This window comes from Macrotis lagotis, chromosome 6 (genome assembly GCF_037893015.1).
Source record: "Macrotis lagotis isolate mMagLag1 chromosome 6, bilby.v1.9.chrom.fasta, whole genome shotgun sequence".
NCBI classification, from domain to species: Eukaryota; Metazoa; Chordata; class Mammalia; order Peramelemorphia; family Peramelidae; genus Macrotis; species Macrotis lagotis.
The window spans coordinates 178,428,752-178,447,964 of record NC_133663.1 but is presented as its reverse complement, the minus strand read 5'-3'; the positions used below and the strand labels follow the sequence as shown (position 1 = coordinate 178,447,964).

Sequence of the window (19,213 nt, the reverse complement as noted above, 5' to 3'; positions counted from 1 at the left end):
ATAAATTTTGGCTAATAAAAACAATGTCATTGAACAGATAATAAGCTCCTCTTCTATGAATGCAATTTTGTAGGATATTCATAATCAGATGCTAAGTATCTTATAACTGGAGAGATTTCCATAAATAAAATCTGAAAGATTGTTGATTTCTCATTTTATTTGAGCTTCCAAAGTTGAATGAAAAGAAACTGATAATATAAAATTGGTTCTAGTTACAGTGCTCAAGGAAAGAGGGGATATTAGTAATGCTGGGAAAAAACAAAGGACTTTTTATTAAAAGAAAGATGCATTTATCTACTCCAAGATATTTAAAGTATCTAGCTTCTTAAGTTTTGTTTTTCCCTGTCTGTTACTAGTAGCTAGTAGCACAAATGAAGTTCATTTCCTGTTGAAAACCAATCATTTTGTGAAGAATAACCAAATTATTTGTTCTACTTTTTTAGAGCTATCCCAGGATAAAGAATAAGGGGGGAAAATTTTAAAATTCATCAAATCCAATTCCTTTATTTTATACATGAAGAAACTAAGGTTCAGTTAGAATTTAAATCCAGACCCTCTGATCCAAAGTTAGTTTTCTTTTGATGATAGTGGGCTACTCTGTGAATGAATGAATAAATGAATGAATGAATGGATGAATGAATGAAGCATTTATTAAGTGTTTACTATGTGGTAAGCAAAATGCCCACCTTCAAGGAGTTTATATTCTAATGAAAGACATAATAAATATAGAAGATTTCAGTAAAAAGACAGAGGGAAAGATCCCATGGTTCTTCAAGTATAGTGTAGACTGACAATATGGATGATAATTCTTCTTTAATCTCCTTTCTACTGATAAGATCATATCCATTTCTTTTTTTTCTTTTCTTTTTCTTTTTTTTTTTTTTTTTTTAGGTTTTTGCAAGGTAAATGGGGTTAAGTGGCTTGCCCAAGACAACACAGCTAGGTAATTATTAAGTGTCTGAGACCGGATCTGAAGCCAGGTTCTCCTTACTCCAGGGCCAGGGCTTTATCCACTGCGCCACCTAGCTGCCCCATATCCATTTCTAACATTGAAAATTTGACAGTATTAAGAACTTTAATGAAAAGGATTCCCCCCCCCCAACCCTATCAATGCTTCAGGAGATGTGGCTGTTGTACATCCAGTTGTAGATTTGTATATGTGTAAATCAAACCAGCTAAAGGGTATAGTGAATAGAGCATTTTTGGGAAGACTAGTTTCAGGAAGACTCAAGTTCAAAACTTACTAGCTGTGTGATCCTGAGCAAGCAATAACCTCTGCCTGCCCAGTTTCCTTATCTATAAAATGGCAATAATAATAGCACTATTTCCCAGTATTGCTGTGAGAATAAAATGACATTTTATCAAAGGCAGGACAATAATTTTAAAACCCTTTGCAAATATTAAAGTGTTATATAGATGCTAGCTATTATGTCTGTTAGTTTTACTTTGCCTAGTACTGCTATGTTATATTTTCCAAGTACTTTCATTGAATCTAAAATGTCCTTGAATTGAATAAAAAGGTAGAAAATTCCTCTCGTTTTTTTACTACCATTAGGAAACATTTTTTTATTTACTCAAATAAACATACATATTTCAGTAGTTGTAGCTTGATTGTTCAAGGAGCACTGGAGATTTTCCCATGTTTCCTTGAGGCTTTTTATCATTCATAATGCCATCTATAATGATTAGGGACTTTCAGCAACTTTAACCCATAAATAATAAATTTGCCTGTAATCATTGCGGTCAAAATAAGCTTTAATTAATATTAATCAATTCCTCACTTATATGAAGTGCTACATGATAGAGAGCTACCAAATATGCAGAAGACTATAATTCTGTATACATGTGAGATAATTTCTGTGAAGCAAAATTTTATGGAAAATATATAAAGTGATAATTATATCATTATGAAGATTTAGGACACAAATTCATAGGACCAAAAATAATTTTAAAACGGGAAACTTCCTAACTCTTCTATTTATTTGTGTGGCATAAATATTCTTTGTATTTGATTAGGTTTAAGTTTTGGAGTCATTTTACTTCCTTTTTCCTCCTTCAGTCATAGGATCATAGAATCATAGCTGAAAGCAACTTTGTTTTACAAATGAGGAAACAAAGACCCAAAGTGGTCATGACTCAGCAAGAGCAAAAGCAAGCAAAAATAATAGGATTCAGTCTTCAGATCTGTATGTCTTCCAATTCCAATTTTCTATCTACTACACCATACTATTATTTATCCTCATATCTAACATGTCACCAAGTTCTGTCATTTCATTAGTGGTGACTTCCCTTCATAACTCCTCAAGGTCTCTTGTATTGTCCAAAGATAGATTAAAAATTGAACATCCCACTCCTTTAAAAATCTTTAAAGGTATTATTTTCCCAAGCACACACAAGCTTCAGAAAACTCATGAATGTGAACCATAGACATTATAAAAATCATACTGACATTTACAAATGAAGGAAGTTTTCTCAATATCCCATGTTATATGCCATGATAGTTTTAGACCTAAGAAATGTAAGTTAACTCCTATACTTCCACTCTACCTATCAGAACTGCTATGAGCCAAGAAACTTTAAAGCAGAGTTGATAAATTTGCCTCAGGAGGATTAATCTGGGATATGCTTGTGGGATCTTTGGACAAAAAAGAATGAATAGATATACAGTAGAACTCTGAAAAAAAAAAAGACAACCTGAGACACATTTTTTTTTACTTTTTTGAGGACTGGTTTGGCCTGGAAGATATTAATGTTAAAGAAATAGTTTAATTGAACCACTCATCATCAGACTACTCTGGCTAAGTAATTCCATTTTCCTATGAGCTCTCCTATGAGTATCTCAACTGTGGAACATCCATATTTAATTGATAATTCTCCTGTCTTGCTTAAGTAGAAACAATTGATCAGAACAGATCACTAATATCAACACTTTTTTTTCTAAAGATTCTTGTTCTCCTGCCACCATAATGGAGGACAGTGTCACTTATTTCAACTACATGACTATATAGAGGCTTCACCTTTCCTCAACAGTGTATAATTATCTTTTTATCCTTCTGTCCTGGTATTTTTACAAGCAGGGGCATCATACATCTTAAATGTTGTGTTGCACTTATCTAGAGACCACATGGCATTATTTTGAAAGCCGTTTTTTAGGCATCCTTCAATAAGTGGGATGGTCTTATTTGAGTCCATTTGGTCTTGTGTTGACAGCTGGTGACACCGGGTAGGGGAGGGGATGGAAATTTTTTGCAATAGCTTGAATCTTAATTCTTTCCTGTCAATAATGCTCTTCATTAGATTGGACTAGACAGCAATAATTTATTGTTGACATTGTGGTCAAGAGATGATGAGTACTTTGCCCAAATTTACTATTTAAGTTCATAGTCATTCATTAGTAACAAGATTCAGGATCACAGTACTAGACTTGGAGTCAGAGAAAAATGAGTTAGGTCCTTTTTCTGCTACTTAATAAACATGTGACTATGTGCCCATGTAATCATAGCTTCAATAGCCTCATTTTCTTCATGAATAAAATGGACATAATAATGCTTTTAGTACCCCTCTCAAAGGATTATTATGAGAATCAAATTAAATAATCTAGGTAAAATGATATAGGAATGTTAAAGTTAGTGATTTTTACCAAAATGAATACCTTGTTTTATAAGCTAAGACTGATACTAACAAACAAGATTGAAGTTAAGAAAGATAAAAAAGCACATGAATTTTTTATTTTCTTAAAATCTTGTAAATTTTAATTTGAAAGTGGTACAGTGAAAAATTAAACCAGAGGTCAGAGAAATTATGATATTATTGTTGTTGGGTTGCATCCAATTCTTTGTGATTCCATTGGGAGTTTTCTTGGCAGATACTGGAGTGATTTGTTATTTGTTTCTCCAACTCATTTTACAGACTAGGAACTGAGGCAAATAAGGTTAAATGACTTGCCTAGGATCACACAGCTAGCAATTGTTTAAGACCATATTTGAAGTAATAAAAATGAGTCTTCCTGATTCATTATCTGGCACTTTATTCATTATATCACCTAGCTGCCCTAATAGTTTTATTATAGTATGGAACATCTTCTTAAACCTCTCTGCATGTCTTAATTTTTCTCACCTAGCAAATGACATTATTGGATTAGATAAATTCTAATACTTCCAGCCTGAATATTCTGATTCCTTGAAATAATGTTTGCTTTACAAGTCTATATTTTTTTATATTTCTTCTGGAGAAAATAAGCTCATCCTTTGGATAAATGGAAAACAAATAATAAATTAATATTTATTAACTACTATAGTAGAAAGCAGAAAATGATGCTTTATAAAACTTGGCTATCCTAAATGAATTTTGTTAGTGTTGCCATATCCATAGAAGCATGGTTGTTTGCAAATAGTAAATAATTTTTAAGAAGCAATCTCCACACCCTGCCATTTCATTGATTTAACTCAGATCTTCGATCTAGAGCTAAGTGCCATGTGAAAGAATATTTAATCCAACTCTCACATTTATAGATGAGAAATCTGAATGAGGTTAAATCATTTGGTCAAGGTCACAGTAACAAGCCACCAAGTGTTTATTTTCTACCATATACCAGTGAAGAGACTCAAGTTTAGTAAGCAACAGAGATAGAATTTGAATACAGATCCTCTTATTCCAGAATCTTATCCAATAGCATAATTAGTCCATGAAAAACACCATGCGACCCCCAATAGTTGGCATTGCCATACATTAACTAAGGGCCCTGAACCTTACTAAAATAAACTTTGAAACAAGCATTTTGTTAATCAGACAATTTAAATAGCTCAAATGGATTAAAGAAAATAGAAACTGCTACCTAAAATAAAATATTCAGAAAAAAGTTAATTAAAAAGTAATGTGCATATTTACCACACTACACTACACTATAACACGCACACATACACACACACACACACACACACACACACAGACACATACACATACACAGGTACAAACACACTTAGTTTTCTGATAAATGTACCTTCTTTATCATTGTGATGGATGATTGCATCCTGCATCATGTCAGCAAGGTTGAAATGAACTTTGTGATTCTTCCCATGTTTCAACTTCTTCACAAATCCTTCCTGTTTCTGAAAGGCTTTCTCTCGTTCATAATAGGCTTTTATTTGATCACAGCGCATACGTTTCACCAGCCTCTGTCGCTGGCCTAATGGTAGGGACTCCAGCAAGCACTGGTCAATTTCCATTTCATGAGATCGAAAAACATTACATAGTTGGAAGCAACCTAAAAAGTGAAAGAAAAGAATTAGGAAATGTCCAACTTTTACCTCCATGAGTTTTAAATAATATGAACATAAAATGTAGTTTAGGCTCTAATACTTTGTACTGCTAAAGTTTTGAATGAATGAAAGTAATGATGCTTGACATGGCATATCAAAACACGTTAAAACATTAAAATATATCTTCAAAGTCTTTAAGTGAGCCACTACTTGATATGGCATATCAAAACACATTAAAACATTAAAATATATCTTTAAACTCTTTAAGAAAGCCACTACTTCCATAAATCTTTCCGGTAATTCAGATGAAAAATAAAGCTTTCGGTTTTACATGTAGCTTGTCTATGTTCATACTGTTTTGAAACTGAAGAATCAATTAGAGATTTCAGCTTTCTTTGAAGCTATTCAAATTACAGATTTTTCTGTTTCTTGAAATCAATACAAAATGCCTAAATGAGGTGGTGGATATTTTGTAGGAATATTGTCTAATAAAATAATATTATTTACTTCTAAAGTTATAATGATTTGTTTTCTTTTTTGCAGTAACAACACATTTCATGTGTATTTAAGTAACGGTTATCTTCCAGTATGTAGAAGGGGAAAAAATTAGGGGGGGGGGGGGGGATTTATTCCTTTCTTCCAATTGCTCTCATAGGACAAACAAAGGTTGTATGGTGAAAGTCATCAGAAAAGCATATTTTGGTTGAATAAAAATAAAAAATTTGACAAATAAAAATATGTAAGTTTGCTGTAAATGGGGTTACTCTTTTTTTTGGCAAGACAATGGTGTTAAGTGATTTGCCCAAGGTCACACAGCTAAGTAATTATTAAGTGTCTGAGGCTGGATTTGAACCCAGGTACTCCTGAATCCAGGGCCGCTGCTTTATCCACTATGCCACCTAGCCACCCCAGGGTCATTCATTTATAAGAGAGCTAGATAAAGGTAAGAGCTAGGTCTGTGATCATAAAACAGATGAGTTCTTCAAGTTAGTCTCATTGGTCAATATGGGTACTAATCCCATAAGCATATACCTTTTCTTTCAAATCTTTCCATATAGGACAATGAGCTCTCAAAAAAAACCCACAGAGATTATTCTAATCTTAGAAACAGGGATAATGATAGTTAATAGATCTTTGGACAAGTGACCATGGTGCATTAGACAAAAATGTATGCTGACAAATCATAATGCACAATTTTCATTGTAAATGGAAACATTTATGGTACATAGATACTAAAAGAGATATTTATTAACATGAAATAATTTTTTAATTAAAAAGTATATCAATCTACCAAAATATCTTCTTCTCATGGACATTTTGCTTCTTACTTTTAACTGTCCTCGAAAATCTACTCATAAAGTATAAAAAACATACAAATGCATAAAAAAGAACTTTGTATAAACAGAAGTTTCCAAACAAGGGAAGTTCTAGAGTTAGAAGAGGCCTTGGTAATTATTTTATTCAATCCATAATTGAAAAGAAAATTTCATTAAGACAAACTTGATAACTGCAACAAGCTACTGTTTGACAAACCCAAAGATATCCGCTTCTGGGATAAGCACTCACTATCTGACAAAACTTGTTGGAAAAACTGGAAAATAGTATAGCAAAAACTAGGCATAGACCCACATCTCACACCCTATGCCAAAATAAGGTCAAAATGTGTACAGGATTAAAACATTAAGGGAGACACCATAGATGGATTCATAGACCAAGAAATACTCTATCAGATCTATGGAAAGGGAATAAATTTATGACCAAACAAGAAGTAGAGTACATTATAAACTGCAACATGAATGATTTTGAACACATTAAATTTAAATGTTTTCATTAATAAAATCCATGATGCTAAAATTAGAAGGAAAGCAGAAAGTTGGAAACAATATTTACAACAAGGAGTTCTGATAAAGTCTAATTTCTAAAAAATAAAAAATAATTGCATCAAATTTATAGGGTGACAAGACATTCCCCAATTGATAAATGGTAAAAGGATATGAAGTCAGTTTTCAAATGAAGAAATTAAAGCTATATACAATCATATGAAAAAAATGCTCCAGATCATTATTGTTTAGAAAAATACAAATTAATATAACTATGAAGTATCACCTCACACTTATCAGCTTGACCAAGATGAGATAAAGGGAAAATGATCAATGTTGGAGAGGTTGTGGGAGATTTGGGACATTAATGCATTGCTAGTGGAGTTGTGAGTGGATCTAACCATTCTGGAGAGTAATAAAAATGTTCATTCCCTCCAGCGAAGGGAACAGACCCAAGAGAACAATGTACATATTAACAACAACACTGTGAGATGATCAACCTTGATGGAAGCAAGTCCTCTCAGCAGCTCAGAGAGTTAGGACAATTGTATTTGACTAGATATGGAAAATGTTATACCCATCCAGAGGAAGAAAAACAAAATAACAAAAGAAAAACCCTTCAGAATCTGATGAATACTTTATAAAAATGATCTCTTATGTATCTCTTTCCCTTGATTTTACTTCCTCATACTGAAAATGACTAATTTGCAAACAGATTTATCAAAGATATGTATATACAATGCTAATCTGACTGTTCACTGCTGAGGTGAGGGGGGTGAGAAGGGAAGGTGGAAGGAAATTTTATAACTTAAAACTATACATTTGCAAATGGATGAAAAAATAAAAATAAAAAAAGACAAATGATAACGATGATTCAGCCTTCTCTGGAAGGTAAGCATTGACTGTGAGCTTATTATCTCCATATTCAACTTGTTTCACTTTTTGATAGTAATCATTATTTACAAGTTTTTCTTAAAGTGAATTTTAATTTGCCTTTCAGAAATATTTTTCCATTGCCCCAGTCCTCTGGAAACAAGTCATTAAGTGGAAAGGGACTCTATAGATACTTTAGCATAATTGATATTTCCATTTGGTTAAACTCATACAGTTTCTGCTACTAATCCTCATAAGACAATGAAACTTAACTCTAACACCTCTGGACATTTTTTTAAAATTTATTGATGTGGCATGACCCTAATGTAGTCTAAGCAGGGCAGAATAGAGGGAGATGGTCATGTCTTTTTCCTAGAAGCTACAATTTCCCTGTTAATGTAATCCCAGAGTACATTAACTATTTTGGGTGTCAGAGAACTCCACTGACATTTAGATCCATCAAAATGTTGAGATCCTGTATTAACCTGTCATGTTAACAATGCATCCTCCTCTTCTCCTTATGAAATTGATATAATGAGCCCAAATGAAATATTGTACACTTAACCCTATTTAATTTTTTCTTATTATATCCAACCCAAATGTCTAGCCTTATCAAGATCTTTTGAATTCTAACCTGTGATCCAATTTGTTAGGTCTTGTTATTCAGGTCTTATATCTAGTTTTAGTTTATTGGCATAAGATATTAGTGCCTAAGGTAAATATCTACTAAACCTTTTTCTAGTTGTTCTAGAAGCTGTGGTCATTAAAGAAGTTGCCCAGGTTAAATGAAGAAGAGATTAAATACCTAAACAACCCTCTCTCAGAAAAAGACATTCAACAAGCCATCATTGAACTCCCTAAGAAGAAATCTCCAGGGCCTGATGGATTCACAAGCGAATTCTACCAAACATTTAAGGAACAATTGGTTCCAATTCTATATAAACTCTTTGGAAAAATAGGGAAAGATGGAACTCTGCCTAACTCTTTCTATAAAACCAATATGGTACTGTTACCTAAACCAGGAAGAGTTAAAAACAGAGAAAGAAAATTATAGAACTATCTCCCTGATGAATATAGATGCAAAAATCTTAAAATCTTAGCAAAACAATTACAACAAGTTATCACTAGGATAATACATTATGATCAAGTAGGATTTATTCCAGGAATGCAGGGTTGGTTCAATATTAGGAAAACTGTTAGTTTACTCAATTATATCAATAACAAACCTATCAAAAATCATATGATCATATCAATAGATGCTGAAAAAGCTTTTGAAAAATGCAACGTCCATTCCTACTAAAAACACTAGAGAATATAGGAATAAATGGATAGTTCCTTAGAATAATTAGCAGTATCTATCTGAAACCATCAACAAGCACTATATTCAATGGAGAGAGGCTAGAGGCATTCCCAATAAGATCAGGGGTTAAACAAGGGTGCCCATTATCACCACTACTATTCAATATTGTATTAAAAAATTTAGCTTCAGCAATTAGAGAAGAAAAAGAAATTGAAGGAATTAGAATTGAGAAGGAGGAGACAAAACTCTCACTCTTTGCAGATGACATGATGGTCTACCTAGAGAATACCAAAAAAATCATCAAAAAACCTACTGGAAACAATTAGCAATTTTAGCAAAGTTTCAGGTTATAAAATAAACCCTCATAAATCCTCAAGTTTTCTATATATGTCTAGCAAGATACAGCAGGAAGAGCTAGAAAGAAAAATCCCATTCAGAGTAACCTCAGACAATATAAAATACTTGGGAGTCAGGGCGGCTAGGTGGCATAGTGGATAAAGCACCTGCCTTGGAGTCAGGAGTACCTGGGTTCAAATGGAGGCCTCAGACACTTAAAAATTACCTAGCTGTGTGGCCTTGGGCAAGCCACTTAACTCCATTTGCCTTGCAAAAAAACCTAAAAAAATGAAATAAAATAAAATACTTGGGAGACTATTTGCCAAGACAGACTCAGAAACTTTTTGAAAAATATTATAAAACACTTCTTACACAAATTAAATCAGATATAAATAACTGGGCAAATAGCAACTGCCCATGGATAGGTAGAGCTAACATAAGAAAAATGACAATTCTACCAAAACTACCAGTTTAGTGCCCTACCAATCAAAATTCCAAAAATTACTTTTATGAGTTAGAAAAAGTTGTAAGTAAATTTATATGGAGAAATAAAAGTGAAGAATTTCCAAAAAGAAGGGGGGCATAGCCCTACCTGATCTAAAATTATATTATAAAGCATCAGTCTTCAAAACTGTTTGGTATTGGCTAAGAAACAGAGTAGTGGACCAGTGGAATAGACTGGGTGCAAAAGCAGAAGACGATTATAGTAATCTGCTGTTTGATAAACCCAAAGAGTCCAGCTATTGGGATAAAAACTCCCTCTTTGATAAAAACTGCTGGGATAATTGGAAGTTAGTATGGAAGAAACTTAGATTAGACCAACACCTCACACCCTTTACCAAGATAAGATCCAAATGGTTACAGGACATAGACATAAAAAAACAATACTATAAGTAAATTAGAAGATCAAGGATTAGTTTAACTGTCAGATCTATGGAAAGGGGAGCAGTTTATGACTAAGGAAGAATTGGAGAACATCACCAAAAACCAATTAGATGATTTCGATTACATTAAATTAAAAAGCTTTTGCACAGATAAAACCACTGTAACTAAGATCAAAAGAAATGTAGTAAATTGGGAAACAATTTTACAACTAGTGATTCTGACAAAGGACTCATTTCTAAAATACACAAAGAACTGAGTCATATTTTTAAAACAAAAAGCCATTCCCCAATTGACAAATGGTCAAAGGATATACAAAGGCAATTTACAGATGAGGAAATCAAAGCAATCCATAGCCACATGAAAAATTGTTCTAAATAATTAATTATTAGAGAAATGCAAATTAAAACTTCCCTGAGTTACCACCCCACACCTCTCAGATTGGCCAATATGACCAGGAAGGATAATGACCATTGTTGGAAGGGATGTGGGAAATTTGGGACACTATTACACTGTGGATGGAGCTATGAACTTGTCCAACCCTATTTGGAACTACACCCAAAGGGCAACAAAAATGAGCATACCCTTTGACCAGGCAATAGTACTATTGGGTCTATACCCTGAAGAGATGATGAAAAAAGGCTAAAAACATCACTTGTACACAAATATTCAAAGCAGCCCTGTTTGTGGTGGAAAAGAATTGGAAATCAAGTAAATGTCCTTCAATTGGGGAATGGCTTAGCAAACTGTGGTATATGTATGTCATGGAACACTATTGTTCTATTAGAAACCAGGAGGGATGGGATTGCAGGGAAGCCTGGAGGGATTTCCATGAACTGATGGGGAGTGAGATGAGCAGAACCAGAAAAACACTGTACACCCTAACAGCAACATGGGAGTGATGATCAACCTTGAAGGACTCACTCATTCCATCAGTGCAACAATCGGGAAATAATTTTGGGCTGTCTGCAAAGGAGAGTGCCATCTGTATCCAGACAAGGAGCTGTGGAGTTGAACAAAGTTCAAGGACTATTCCCTTTATGTTAGAAAAATAGAAACAGATATCTTATTGTTTGATCTTGTTACCTCTTAGACTTGTCTCTTTTTCAAGGATATGATTTCTCTCTCATCACACTCAATTTGGATCAATATACAACATGGAAACAGAGTATGGACTGATGGATTGCTTTCCATGGGGGGGTGGGGGTGGGAGGGAAGTGAGATTGGGGGGGAAATTGTAAAACTCAAATAATATCTTTAATAACAATAAATTTTTTTTTAAAATAGTGACCTAGAGATCTTGACCTAATGTTACTGAGTTTATCTAATTAGGTAATTGAATATTAACCCACACACCCCCTGTGACAATCGGGGTTCTTTAGCATATCATGCTTTGGATGATGTGGGGGTGGCATATCATGGAATGGGTGTACCTTTTAGATTGTAACTCAAACTCTGGGAGCCTATGAAGATCCAAGAGGGAAGGGAAAGAATTTCTGAGGACAATAAATTACCTGACTCCTGAGACTAAGGTGTGCCTCACACCTAGGAGTGAGGTACCCCTATCTTCTAAGGTGTTTATCTCAAGGTTAGTGAATAAAATGTACAATTTTCTCTCAAAAAAATAAAAAGAAGGAGGAAGCACGCAAGCACTGAGGATGGAATTTGAAGAAGCTTGGAGAACATGTTTCTGTGTCTTATACCCACACTTCAATGGATCAGCAATATTGTCAAGTAGCTGAACCCTGACAGAAGAGCAAGCAGAGCAATCCAACTCTCTCCTTGAGGATTTTGAGGCAGCTGGTTCCTTTCCTCAGGGGACCTTTCCCCAGGGACCTTCCCCCTTTCCCCTACCTCCAGGCCCTCCATCCAGTCATCCCAGTTATGGTACCCCTCATTTCACCACTCTATTCCTCAGCTCTTTTCACAGAGAGGGTATGCATTTTCCCTCTTGCTGTTACCCCCTTTGATCTCTACCATGTATTGAAGCTTGAAGGGCTAACCCATCCTTGGGCAGAGGAGGTGAAAGAATAAAAATGAGGAACCCAACAAACTGTTTTGAGGTCTGGGAGTTGGTCAATTGAGTTCTCTATATCCTATGAGTATTTAGGAATAGGAAAGGATTAGATCAATATTTCAGATATAAACAGATTTTTTTATTTTTTTAATTAAAGATTTTATTCATTTTGAGTTTTGCAGTTCTTCCCCCAATCTTGCTTCCCTCCCCACCACCTCCGCACAGAGGGCAATTTGTCAGTCTTTGCATTGTTATAAACAGATTTTTTGAGGAGAATGAGTGGGAGAAAAGTTGGAAAGTTTGTTCTGTATCTCTTATTTCTGTACTTTTAAATAAAATAATGTTAAGCAAGTCTTAAAAAATAATAAAAAAACCAAATTTTAAAAAAGAGTTCTTCCTTAAGTAATTTATGATCTCACATTTTTTAAACAATGGCTTATTCAGGGGCGGCTAGGTGGTGCAGTGGATAGAGCACTAGGCCCTGGAGTCAGGAGTACCTGAGTTCAAATCTGGCCTCAGACACTTAATAATTACCCAGCTGTGTGGCCTTGGGCAAGCCACTTAACCCCATTTGCCTTGCAAAAAACAAACAACAACAACAACCAAAACAATGGCTTATTCAGGGGTAGTTAAATTATTTCCAGCTGAGTTTGTTTTTTTCTAATTTTTTACTACCATCAATTTTGATAATGAAAGTTGAGATCTTGAATTATAGTCACACTTAATTTTTGTTTTTAAAATGATTTCTTTTGACATATTAGACTCCCCCCACCTCTTTTTTGGCAAGGAAATGGGGTTATGGTGTTTGAAAATAAATGCTGATTTACACGTAAAAAACAATAGTATAAGCAAACTAAGAGATCAAGGAATAGTTTACCTGTCAGATCTATGGAAAGGGAAGCAGTTTATGGCCAGGGAAGAGATGGAGAACATCATTAAAAAAGGTCACATATCTAGGTATTAAGTGTCTGAGTTCACATTTGAACTTAGGTCTTCCTGACTCCTTGGTTTCCTATCCAAAGTGATACCTACCTGCCCCTCTCCCCTTAATGAATTTTATTATTTGTTCTAGTTCTAAAATGTATTTTTTAATAATTTGATGATATTGATGATGATGATGATGATGATGAAAATGATATATAACAATTACAAAATTCCTTCTATCCGCCATTCACTGGGTGCTAAATGCTTTACAAATCTCATTTCTTTCCCACAACAACACTGACAGGTAGCTGCTATTATTAAAGCAAACTAATTTACCTATATAAAGAGAGGTTAAGTGAATTGCCCAGGATCACACAAAAAGAAAATGTCTGAGGCTGGATTTTAACTCAGATTTACTTGATTCCAGGTCCAGTCCTCTAACCACTGTACTACCTTGTTACCTCCAAATCTGAAATTAATCCATGTATTAGCGTCATTTTATTAGTTTTACCATTAATTTAAAAATGTGAATGGTTTAAAAATTTTGAGATGTTATACTTAATTGCCTGTTTTCATTTATTTTAATAAGGAAAATCTTTATCTGATAAATCAGTTGTCAGATACCTTATGAATTTGGCATTTATTTTATTTTTTACTTCTTTGCAAAATGTATTAATTTATTTTTAGTTTTACATTTTTCCCCTAATCTTGCTTCCCTCCCCCCACCACACACAGAGGGCCATCTGTTAGTCTTTACATTGTTTCCATGCTATATATTGAACAAAATTGAATGTGTTGAAAGAGAAATCATATCCTTAAGGAAAAAAAAATATGAGAGATAACAAAATTGCACTGACAGAATGAGCAAGTTCATTAAGATTGATCATCAAACCCATGATGCTGTTATGGTGTACAATGTTTTTCTAGGTCATCTTGCTCAGCATCATTTCATGCATATCCTTCCAGGCTTCTCTGAATTCCCATCCCTCCTAGTTTCTATTAGAACAATAGTGCTCCAAAACATATATATATACCACAATTTGTTCAGCAATTCCCCAACTGATGGACATTCACTCAATTTTCAATTCTTTGCCACCACAAACAGGGCTGCTATGAATATTTTTGTACAATTGATGCTTTTGCCCTTTTTCATGATCTCTTCAGGGTATAGACCCAGTAGTGGTATTGCTGGATCAAAGGGTATGCACGTTTTTATTGACCTTTGGGCATAATTCTAGATTGCTCTCCATAAAGGTTGGATGAGTTCACAGCTCCAGCAACAATGTATTAGCGTCCCAGATTTCCCACATCCTTTCCAACATTGATCATTGTCCTTTCTGGTCATATTGGCTAGTCTGAGAGGTGTGAGGTGGTACTTCAGAGATGCTTTAATTTGCATTTCTCTAATAAGTAGTGATTTCAATCAATTTTTCATATGACTATGGATCACTTTGATTTCCTCATCTGTAAATTGCCTCTGCATATCCTTTGACCCTTTGTCAATTATGGAATGGATTTTTTTTAATAAATTTGACTCAGTTCTCTATATATTTTAGAAATGAGTCCTTTGTCAGAAATACTAGTTGCAAAAATTGTTCCCCAATTTACTACATTTCTTTTGATCTTGGTTGCAGTGGTTTTGTCTGTGAATTTTTTTAATTTAATATAATCAAAATTATATAGCTTATTTTTAATGATGTTCTCCATCTCTTTCCTGGTCATTAACTGCTTCTCCTTCCATAGATCTGACAGGTAAACTATTCCTTGATCTCCATGATAAGTTTGCTTATAATATTGTTTTTTTATGTCTAAATCAGTATTTATTTTCAGTTAAATTTATCTTACTTTCATTTCTCTTTATTCTTATACTATACTAAAACTATCAACAGGGCAGCAATCAGGCACAATTCTGGGGTATCTGAGACAGAGAATACCATCTGTTTCCTAAGAAAGAATTGTGGAGTGTGAACAAAGACCAAAGACTATTACCTTTAATTTAAAAAAAACCTTATCTTTTTATGTAATTCTGCTATATCTTATACTTTATGTTTCTTCCTTAAGGATATGATTTCTCTCTCATGACATTCAGCTTAGATCAATTTGTACCATGGAAACAATGTAAAAACTAACAGAGTAACTTGTGTGGGGAGGAAGGGAAGCAAGATGGGAATTGTAAAATTCAAAATAAATAAAATCTTTCAAAATACCTCTGTTGTCTCAATCAATTTTCCCTGATTCTCTAGGATTTTCTATGTATTCTATTAGATTATCTGCAAACAGGAATGGCTTCATCTATTTAGAATTATTTAAAATAAAATATAAATAGTACAAAGTTGGGAAGCTCCAGGAACTTTTTTTTAGTATTTTTTTTTCATTTATTTAAGGCAATGGAATTAAGTGACTTTCCCAAGGTCACAGAGTGAGGCAATTATTAATCATTTGAGGCTGGATTTGAATTCAGATACTCCTGAGGCCAGGGCCACTGTGCCACCTAGCTGCCCCCTTCAGGGTGTTTTCAAAAACAACTTTGAATGAAGCCTCTAAATAGATCCTAAGAATAGAACACACCACACAAAACAAACAATCAAACAGTGAAACAACTCTGTAGTGAGATATCCTGGTAGAACTATAGGAAAAGGTCTGTTGCAGGGGCAAAAAGGGAGTATAACCCAGTGTAGGTGGGAGAGCTGGGAAGCCAGTTGAAAGACTTTTAGCCACAGCTCAGCTGAAGTTCTGTTGTTCTGCCAGCAGTAAGTGTCCTAACCTGGAGAGCAAGGTTTCAAACTGGTGTGAAGTTGTGGTACCCTAGCATAGGGAGTTACACCAGAAACAGTCAAAGGGGAAACCAGGGACTAGAACCCTGGCTGCAGGAAAAAAAATAAAAGATTGAGATTATACACCTTATAGCACAGGAACAGAACTTAATTGACAAAATGATCGGGAAAAAAACAAAAAAAAAGCTCTAATCATTGACAACTGCTTTTCTGAAAGGGGTGAGAAAAACACCATCTCAGAAGAGGAAAGCAGTGACAACATGCCTACATGTAAAGCCTCTAAGGGATTAATAAACTGTTCTCAGTTCCAAAAAGTCATCTTAGAAGAGCTCAAAAGAATTTTAAAAACCAAAGAAGAGGAAAAAGAAGAAAATGATGCAGGAGAATTATGAAAAATTAACTGAAGAAAACAAATTTAAAAATAAATTTTACCAACTGGAAAAATGAAATTAATCAATTGGAAAAGGCAACAAAAACTCTAACTGAATAAAATTAAAACCTTAAAAACTGGAATTGAACAAATGGAAAAGAATGATTCTTTTTTATTCCATCAAACAAAACCAAAAGGCTAAAAAAAAAAGAAAATGTAAAGTTACTTTAAGAAAACAACTGACCTGGAAAATAGATCTAGGAGAGATAAATTATTGGTCTCCCAGAAAGTCATGATAAGAAAAAGAGCCTTGGTAATATCATGCAGGAAATTATCATAGAAAACTATCCCAATAGCCTAGAAGATAAAAATTGTCCTTGAAAGAAGAATCCATTGTTCATCCCCAGAAAGAGATTGCAAAATAAAAATTCCAAGAAATAGTGTAGCCAAATTTCAGAATACTTAGCTGAAAGAGAAAATACTGCAAGCAGCCAAAACAAAGATAAATTCCAGGAACAACTATAAGAATTATGCAGGACTTATCAGCTTCATCATTAAAGCATTGGAGGATCTGGAATATGATATTCTGGGGGGTGGGTCAAAGGAACTTGGATTACAACCAAGAATCAACTACCCTCAGAATTCATATTCTTGAGAGGAAATAAATGGCTTTTCAATCAAATAGAGGACTTTCAAACTTATCTGAAAAAAGACTAAAACAAAGTTTTATCTTCAAATATGAAAGTCAAGAGATGCATAGAAGGTAAATGGAAGGGTGTGGAAGATTGTTAGTTAATTCTTGAAGACTGAATTTCTCTTAGGACAACTAAAAGGAACACATTTAAACAGAAAATGTGGGTATAAATACTGTGACGTGATCAAACATTTAGCTCTTGAGTGATTTTTTGCTTTACGTGATACCTAGCTCATGAGGATTGTATTTCTATATTGGTTACTTGGAAAGTGGGTATGGTATAATTTGAATATAATTTGAAGATTTTATGGCTCTTGAAAATTATATTTCTAGTAGGACAATTGAAGGGAATGTGTTTGGACAGAGGCTATGGGTAATGTTATTTATAAATCAACCAACTAATTAATCAATCAACTCTTGAGAACTGTAATTCTAACAGGACAGATAAAAGAAATATATCTTGATAGAGGTTGTGGTTACAAGACAGGCTTAAAGAATTCAAAATATGAAAGGATTATACTAGGAGAAGGCAAGACTTTAGAAGATAGAATCACATGTAGAGGCACAAAGAACTATTAAAGTAGAGGGAAAGAAGGTATAGTGTGAGCACTAAGCAAATCTTTTTCTCAACAAATTTGGCCCAAAGAGATGAGAACAAACATTCCCAATTAGGTTTAAAAAATCCTATCCTACAAGGGGGTTAGGGGAATGAAAGGGGGAAGAAGGGACTGGTAAAAGGAAGGGCAAAATTAAAAGTTAAAGTTAATTAAAAGTCTAAAAGAAAAATAAAAAGGGAAAGAGAGAAGGAAAGGGAAAAGGAGTGATAGAAAGAAGGATTGATAGAGAGGCAATAATCAAAAAGGAAAACATTGGTTAGGAAGGATAGGGGTAAGGAAAGAAAAAATATAAACGAGGGAAGATAAAAGGGAGGGTAATAGAGTTAGCAATCATAACTGTAAATGTATATGGGATATTTTTTCTTTCACATGATTCCCCCCCTTAGTTCTAATCCCTCTTTTACAACATGATCAATATGTAAATATATTAAACATGAGTGTACATGTACAGCTTTTACCAGATTTCTTGCCACCATGGGGAGGGGGTAAGGAAGGGAGAAAGGGAGAAAAACGTGGAACTCATAAATTTGCAAATGGATGAATGTTGAAAATTGTCTTTGAATACAATTGGAAAAATAAAATTAAATAAAAAATAAATCATGTGGAACAGAATTTCAGAAAAGTCTTAAAAGATTTGCATGATCTGATTCTGAATGAAGTGAGCAGAACCAGAAGAACACTGAACAAAGTAATGCACTTGCTCTCAACAGTACAATAATTAAAGACAATTTTAAAGAACATGTGATGAAAAATACGATCCATATCCAGAGAAAGAATTATGGAGTCTGAGTGCAAAGCAAAGTTTACTATTTTTGATTTTTGAAATTTGTTTTTTGAAATGATTCTTCTTTCACAACATGATTGATATGGACATATGTTTAGCATAGTTATACATGTATAACCTATATTAGATTGTTTTCTATCAGAGGGAGGTGGGTGGGAAGACAGGGAGGGAGAAAATGTAAAACTCAAAATCTTACCAAAAAATGGTTGTTGAAATTGTTTGAATTTCTGTACTCAGAGTAAGTGTAAATATTGTTTCTATTTTGACTTAGAAACCCTAAAGAGTTCCCCTGCCAGATTTTTTTTTTGTAGAGGTAAAAGAAGGAATTTTTCCCCCCTCATATCTTACCTAGCTTTAATCATTGAATGGGTGTTGCCTTAGACAAACAAACCTGGAAAAGATTTTCACTAAAGAGATTAAAATCTCCCTCTGCATCCAGGCCCATCTCTCATTATCCTGATGTATATTTTTGTCCCAGGACTCAAATGACTTCAAAGGTGAGAGTAAAGGTTGGTGATGTTGTACTTATTTAAAATCAATTCATATCCAAACCATGACATCACT

The 19,213-nt window shown here is 34.0% G+C and overlaps 1 protein-coding gene across 1 annotated transcript in view; it reads right to left on the bottom strand.

Moving 5' to 3' along the window:
• MYO16 (myosin XVI) overlaps window positions 1–19,213 on the bottom strand; it is an 851,952-nt gene that overhangs the window by 791,164 nt on the left and 41,575 nt on the right. Inside the window, exon 2 of the mRNA XM_074192022.1 lies at window positions 5,000–5,263. Within this exon, the coding sequence (XP_074048123.1) occupies window positions 5,000–5,263 (264 nt within the window). The remainder of the gene's footprint in view (window positions 1–4,999; window positions 5,264–19,213) is intronic.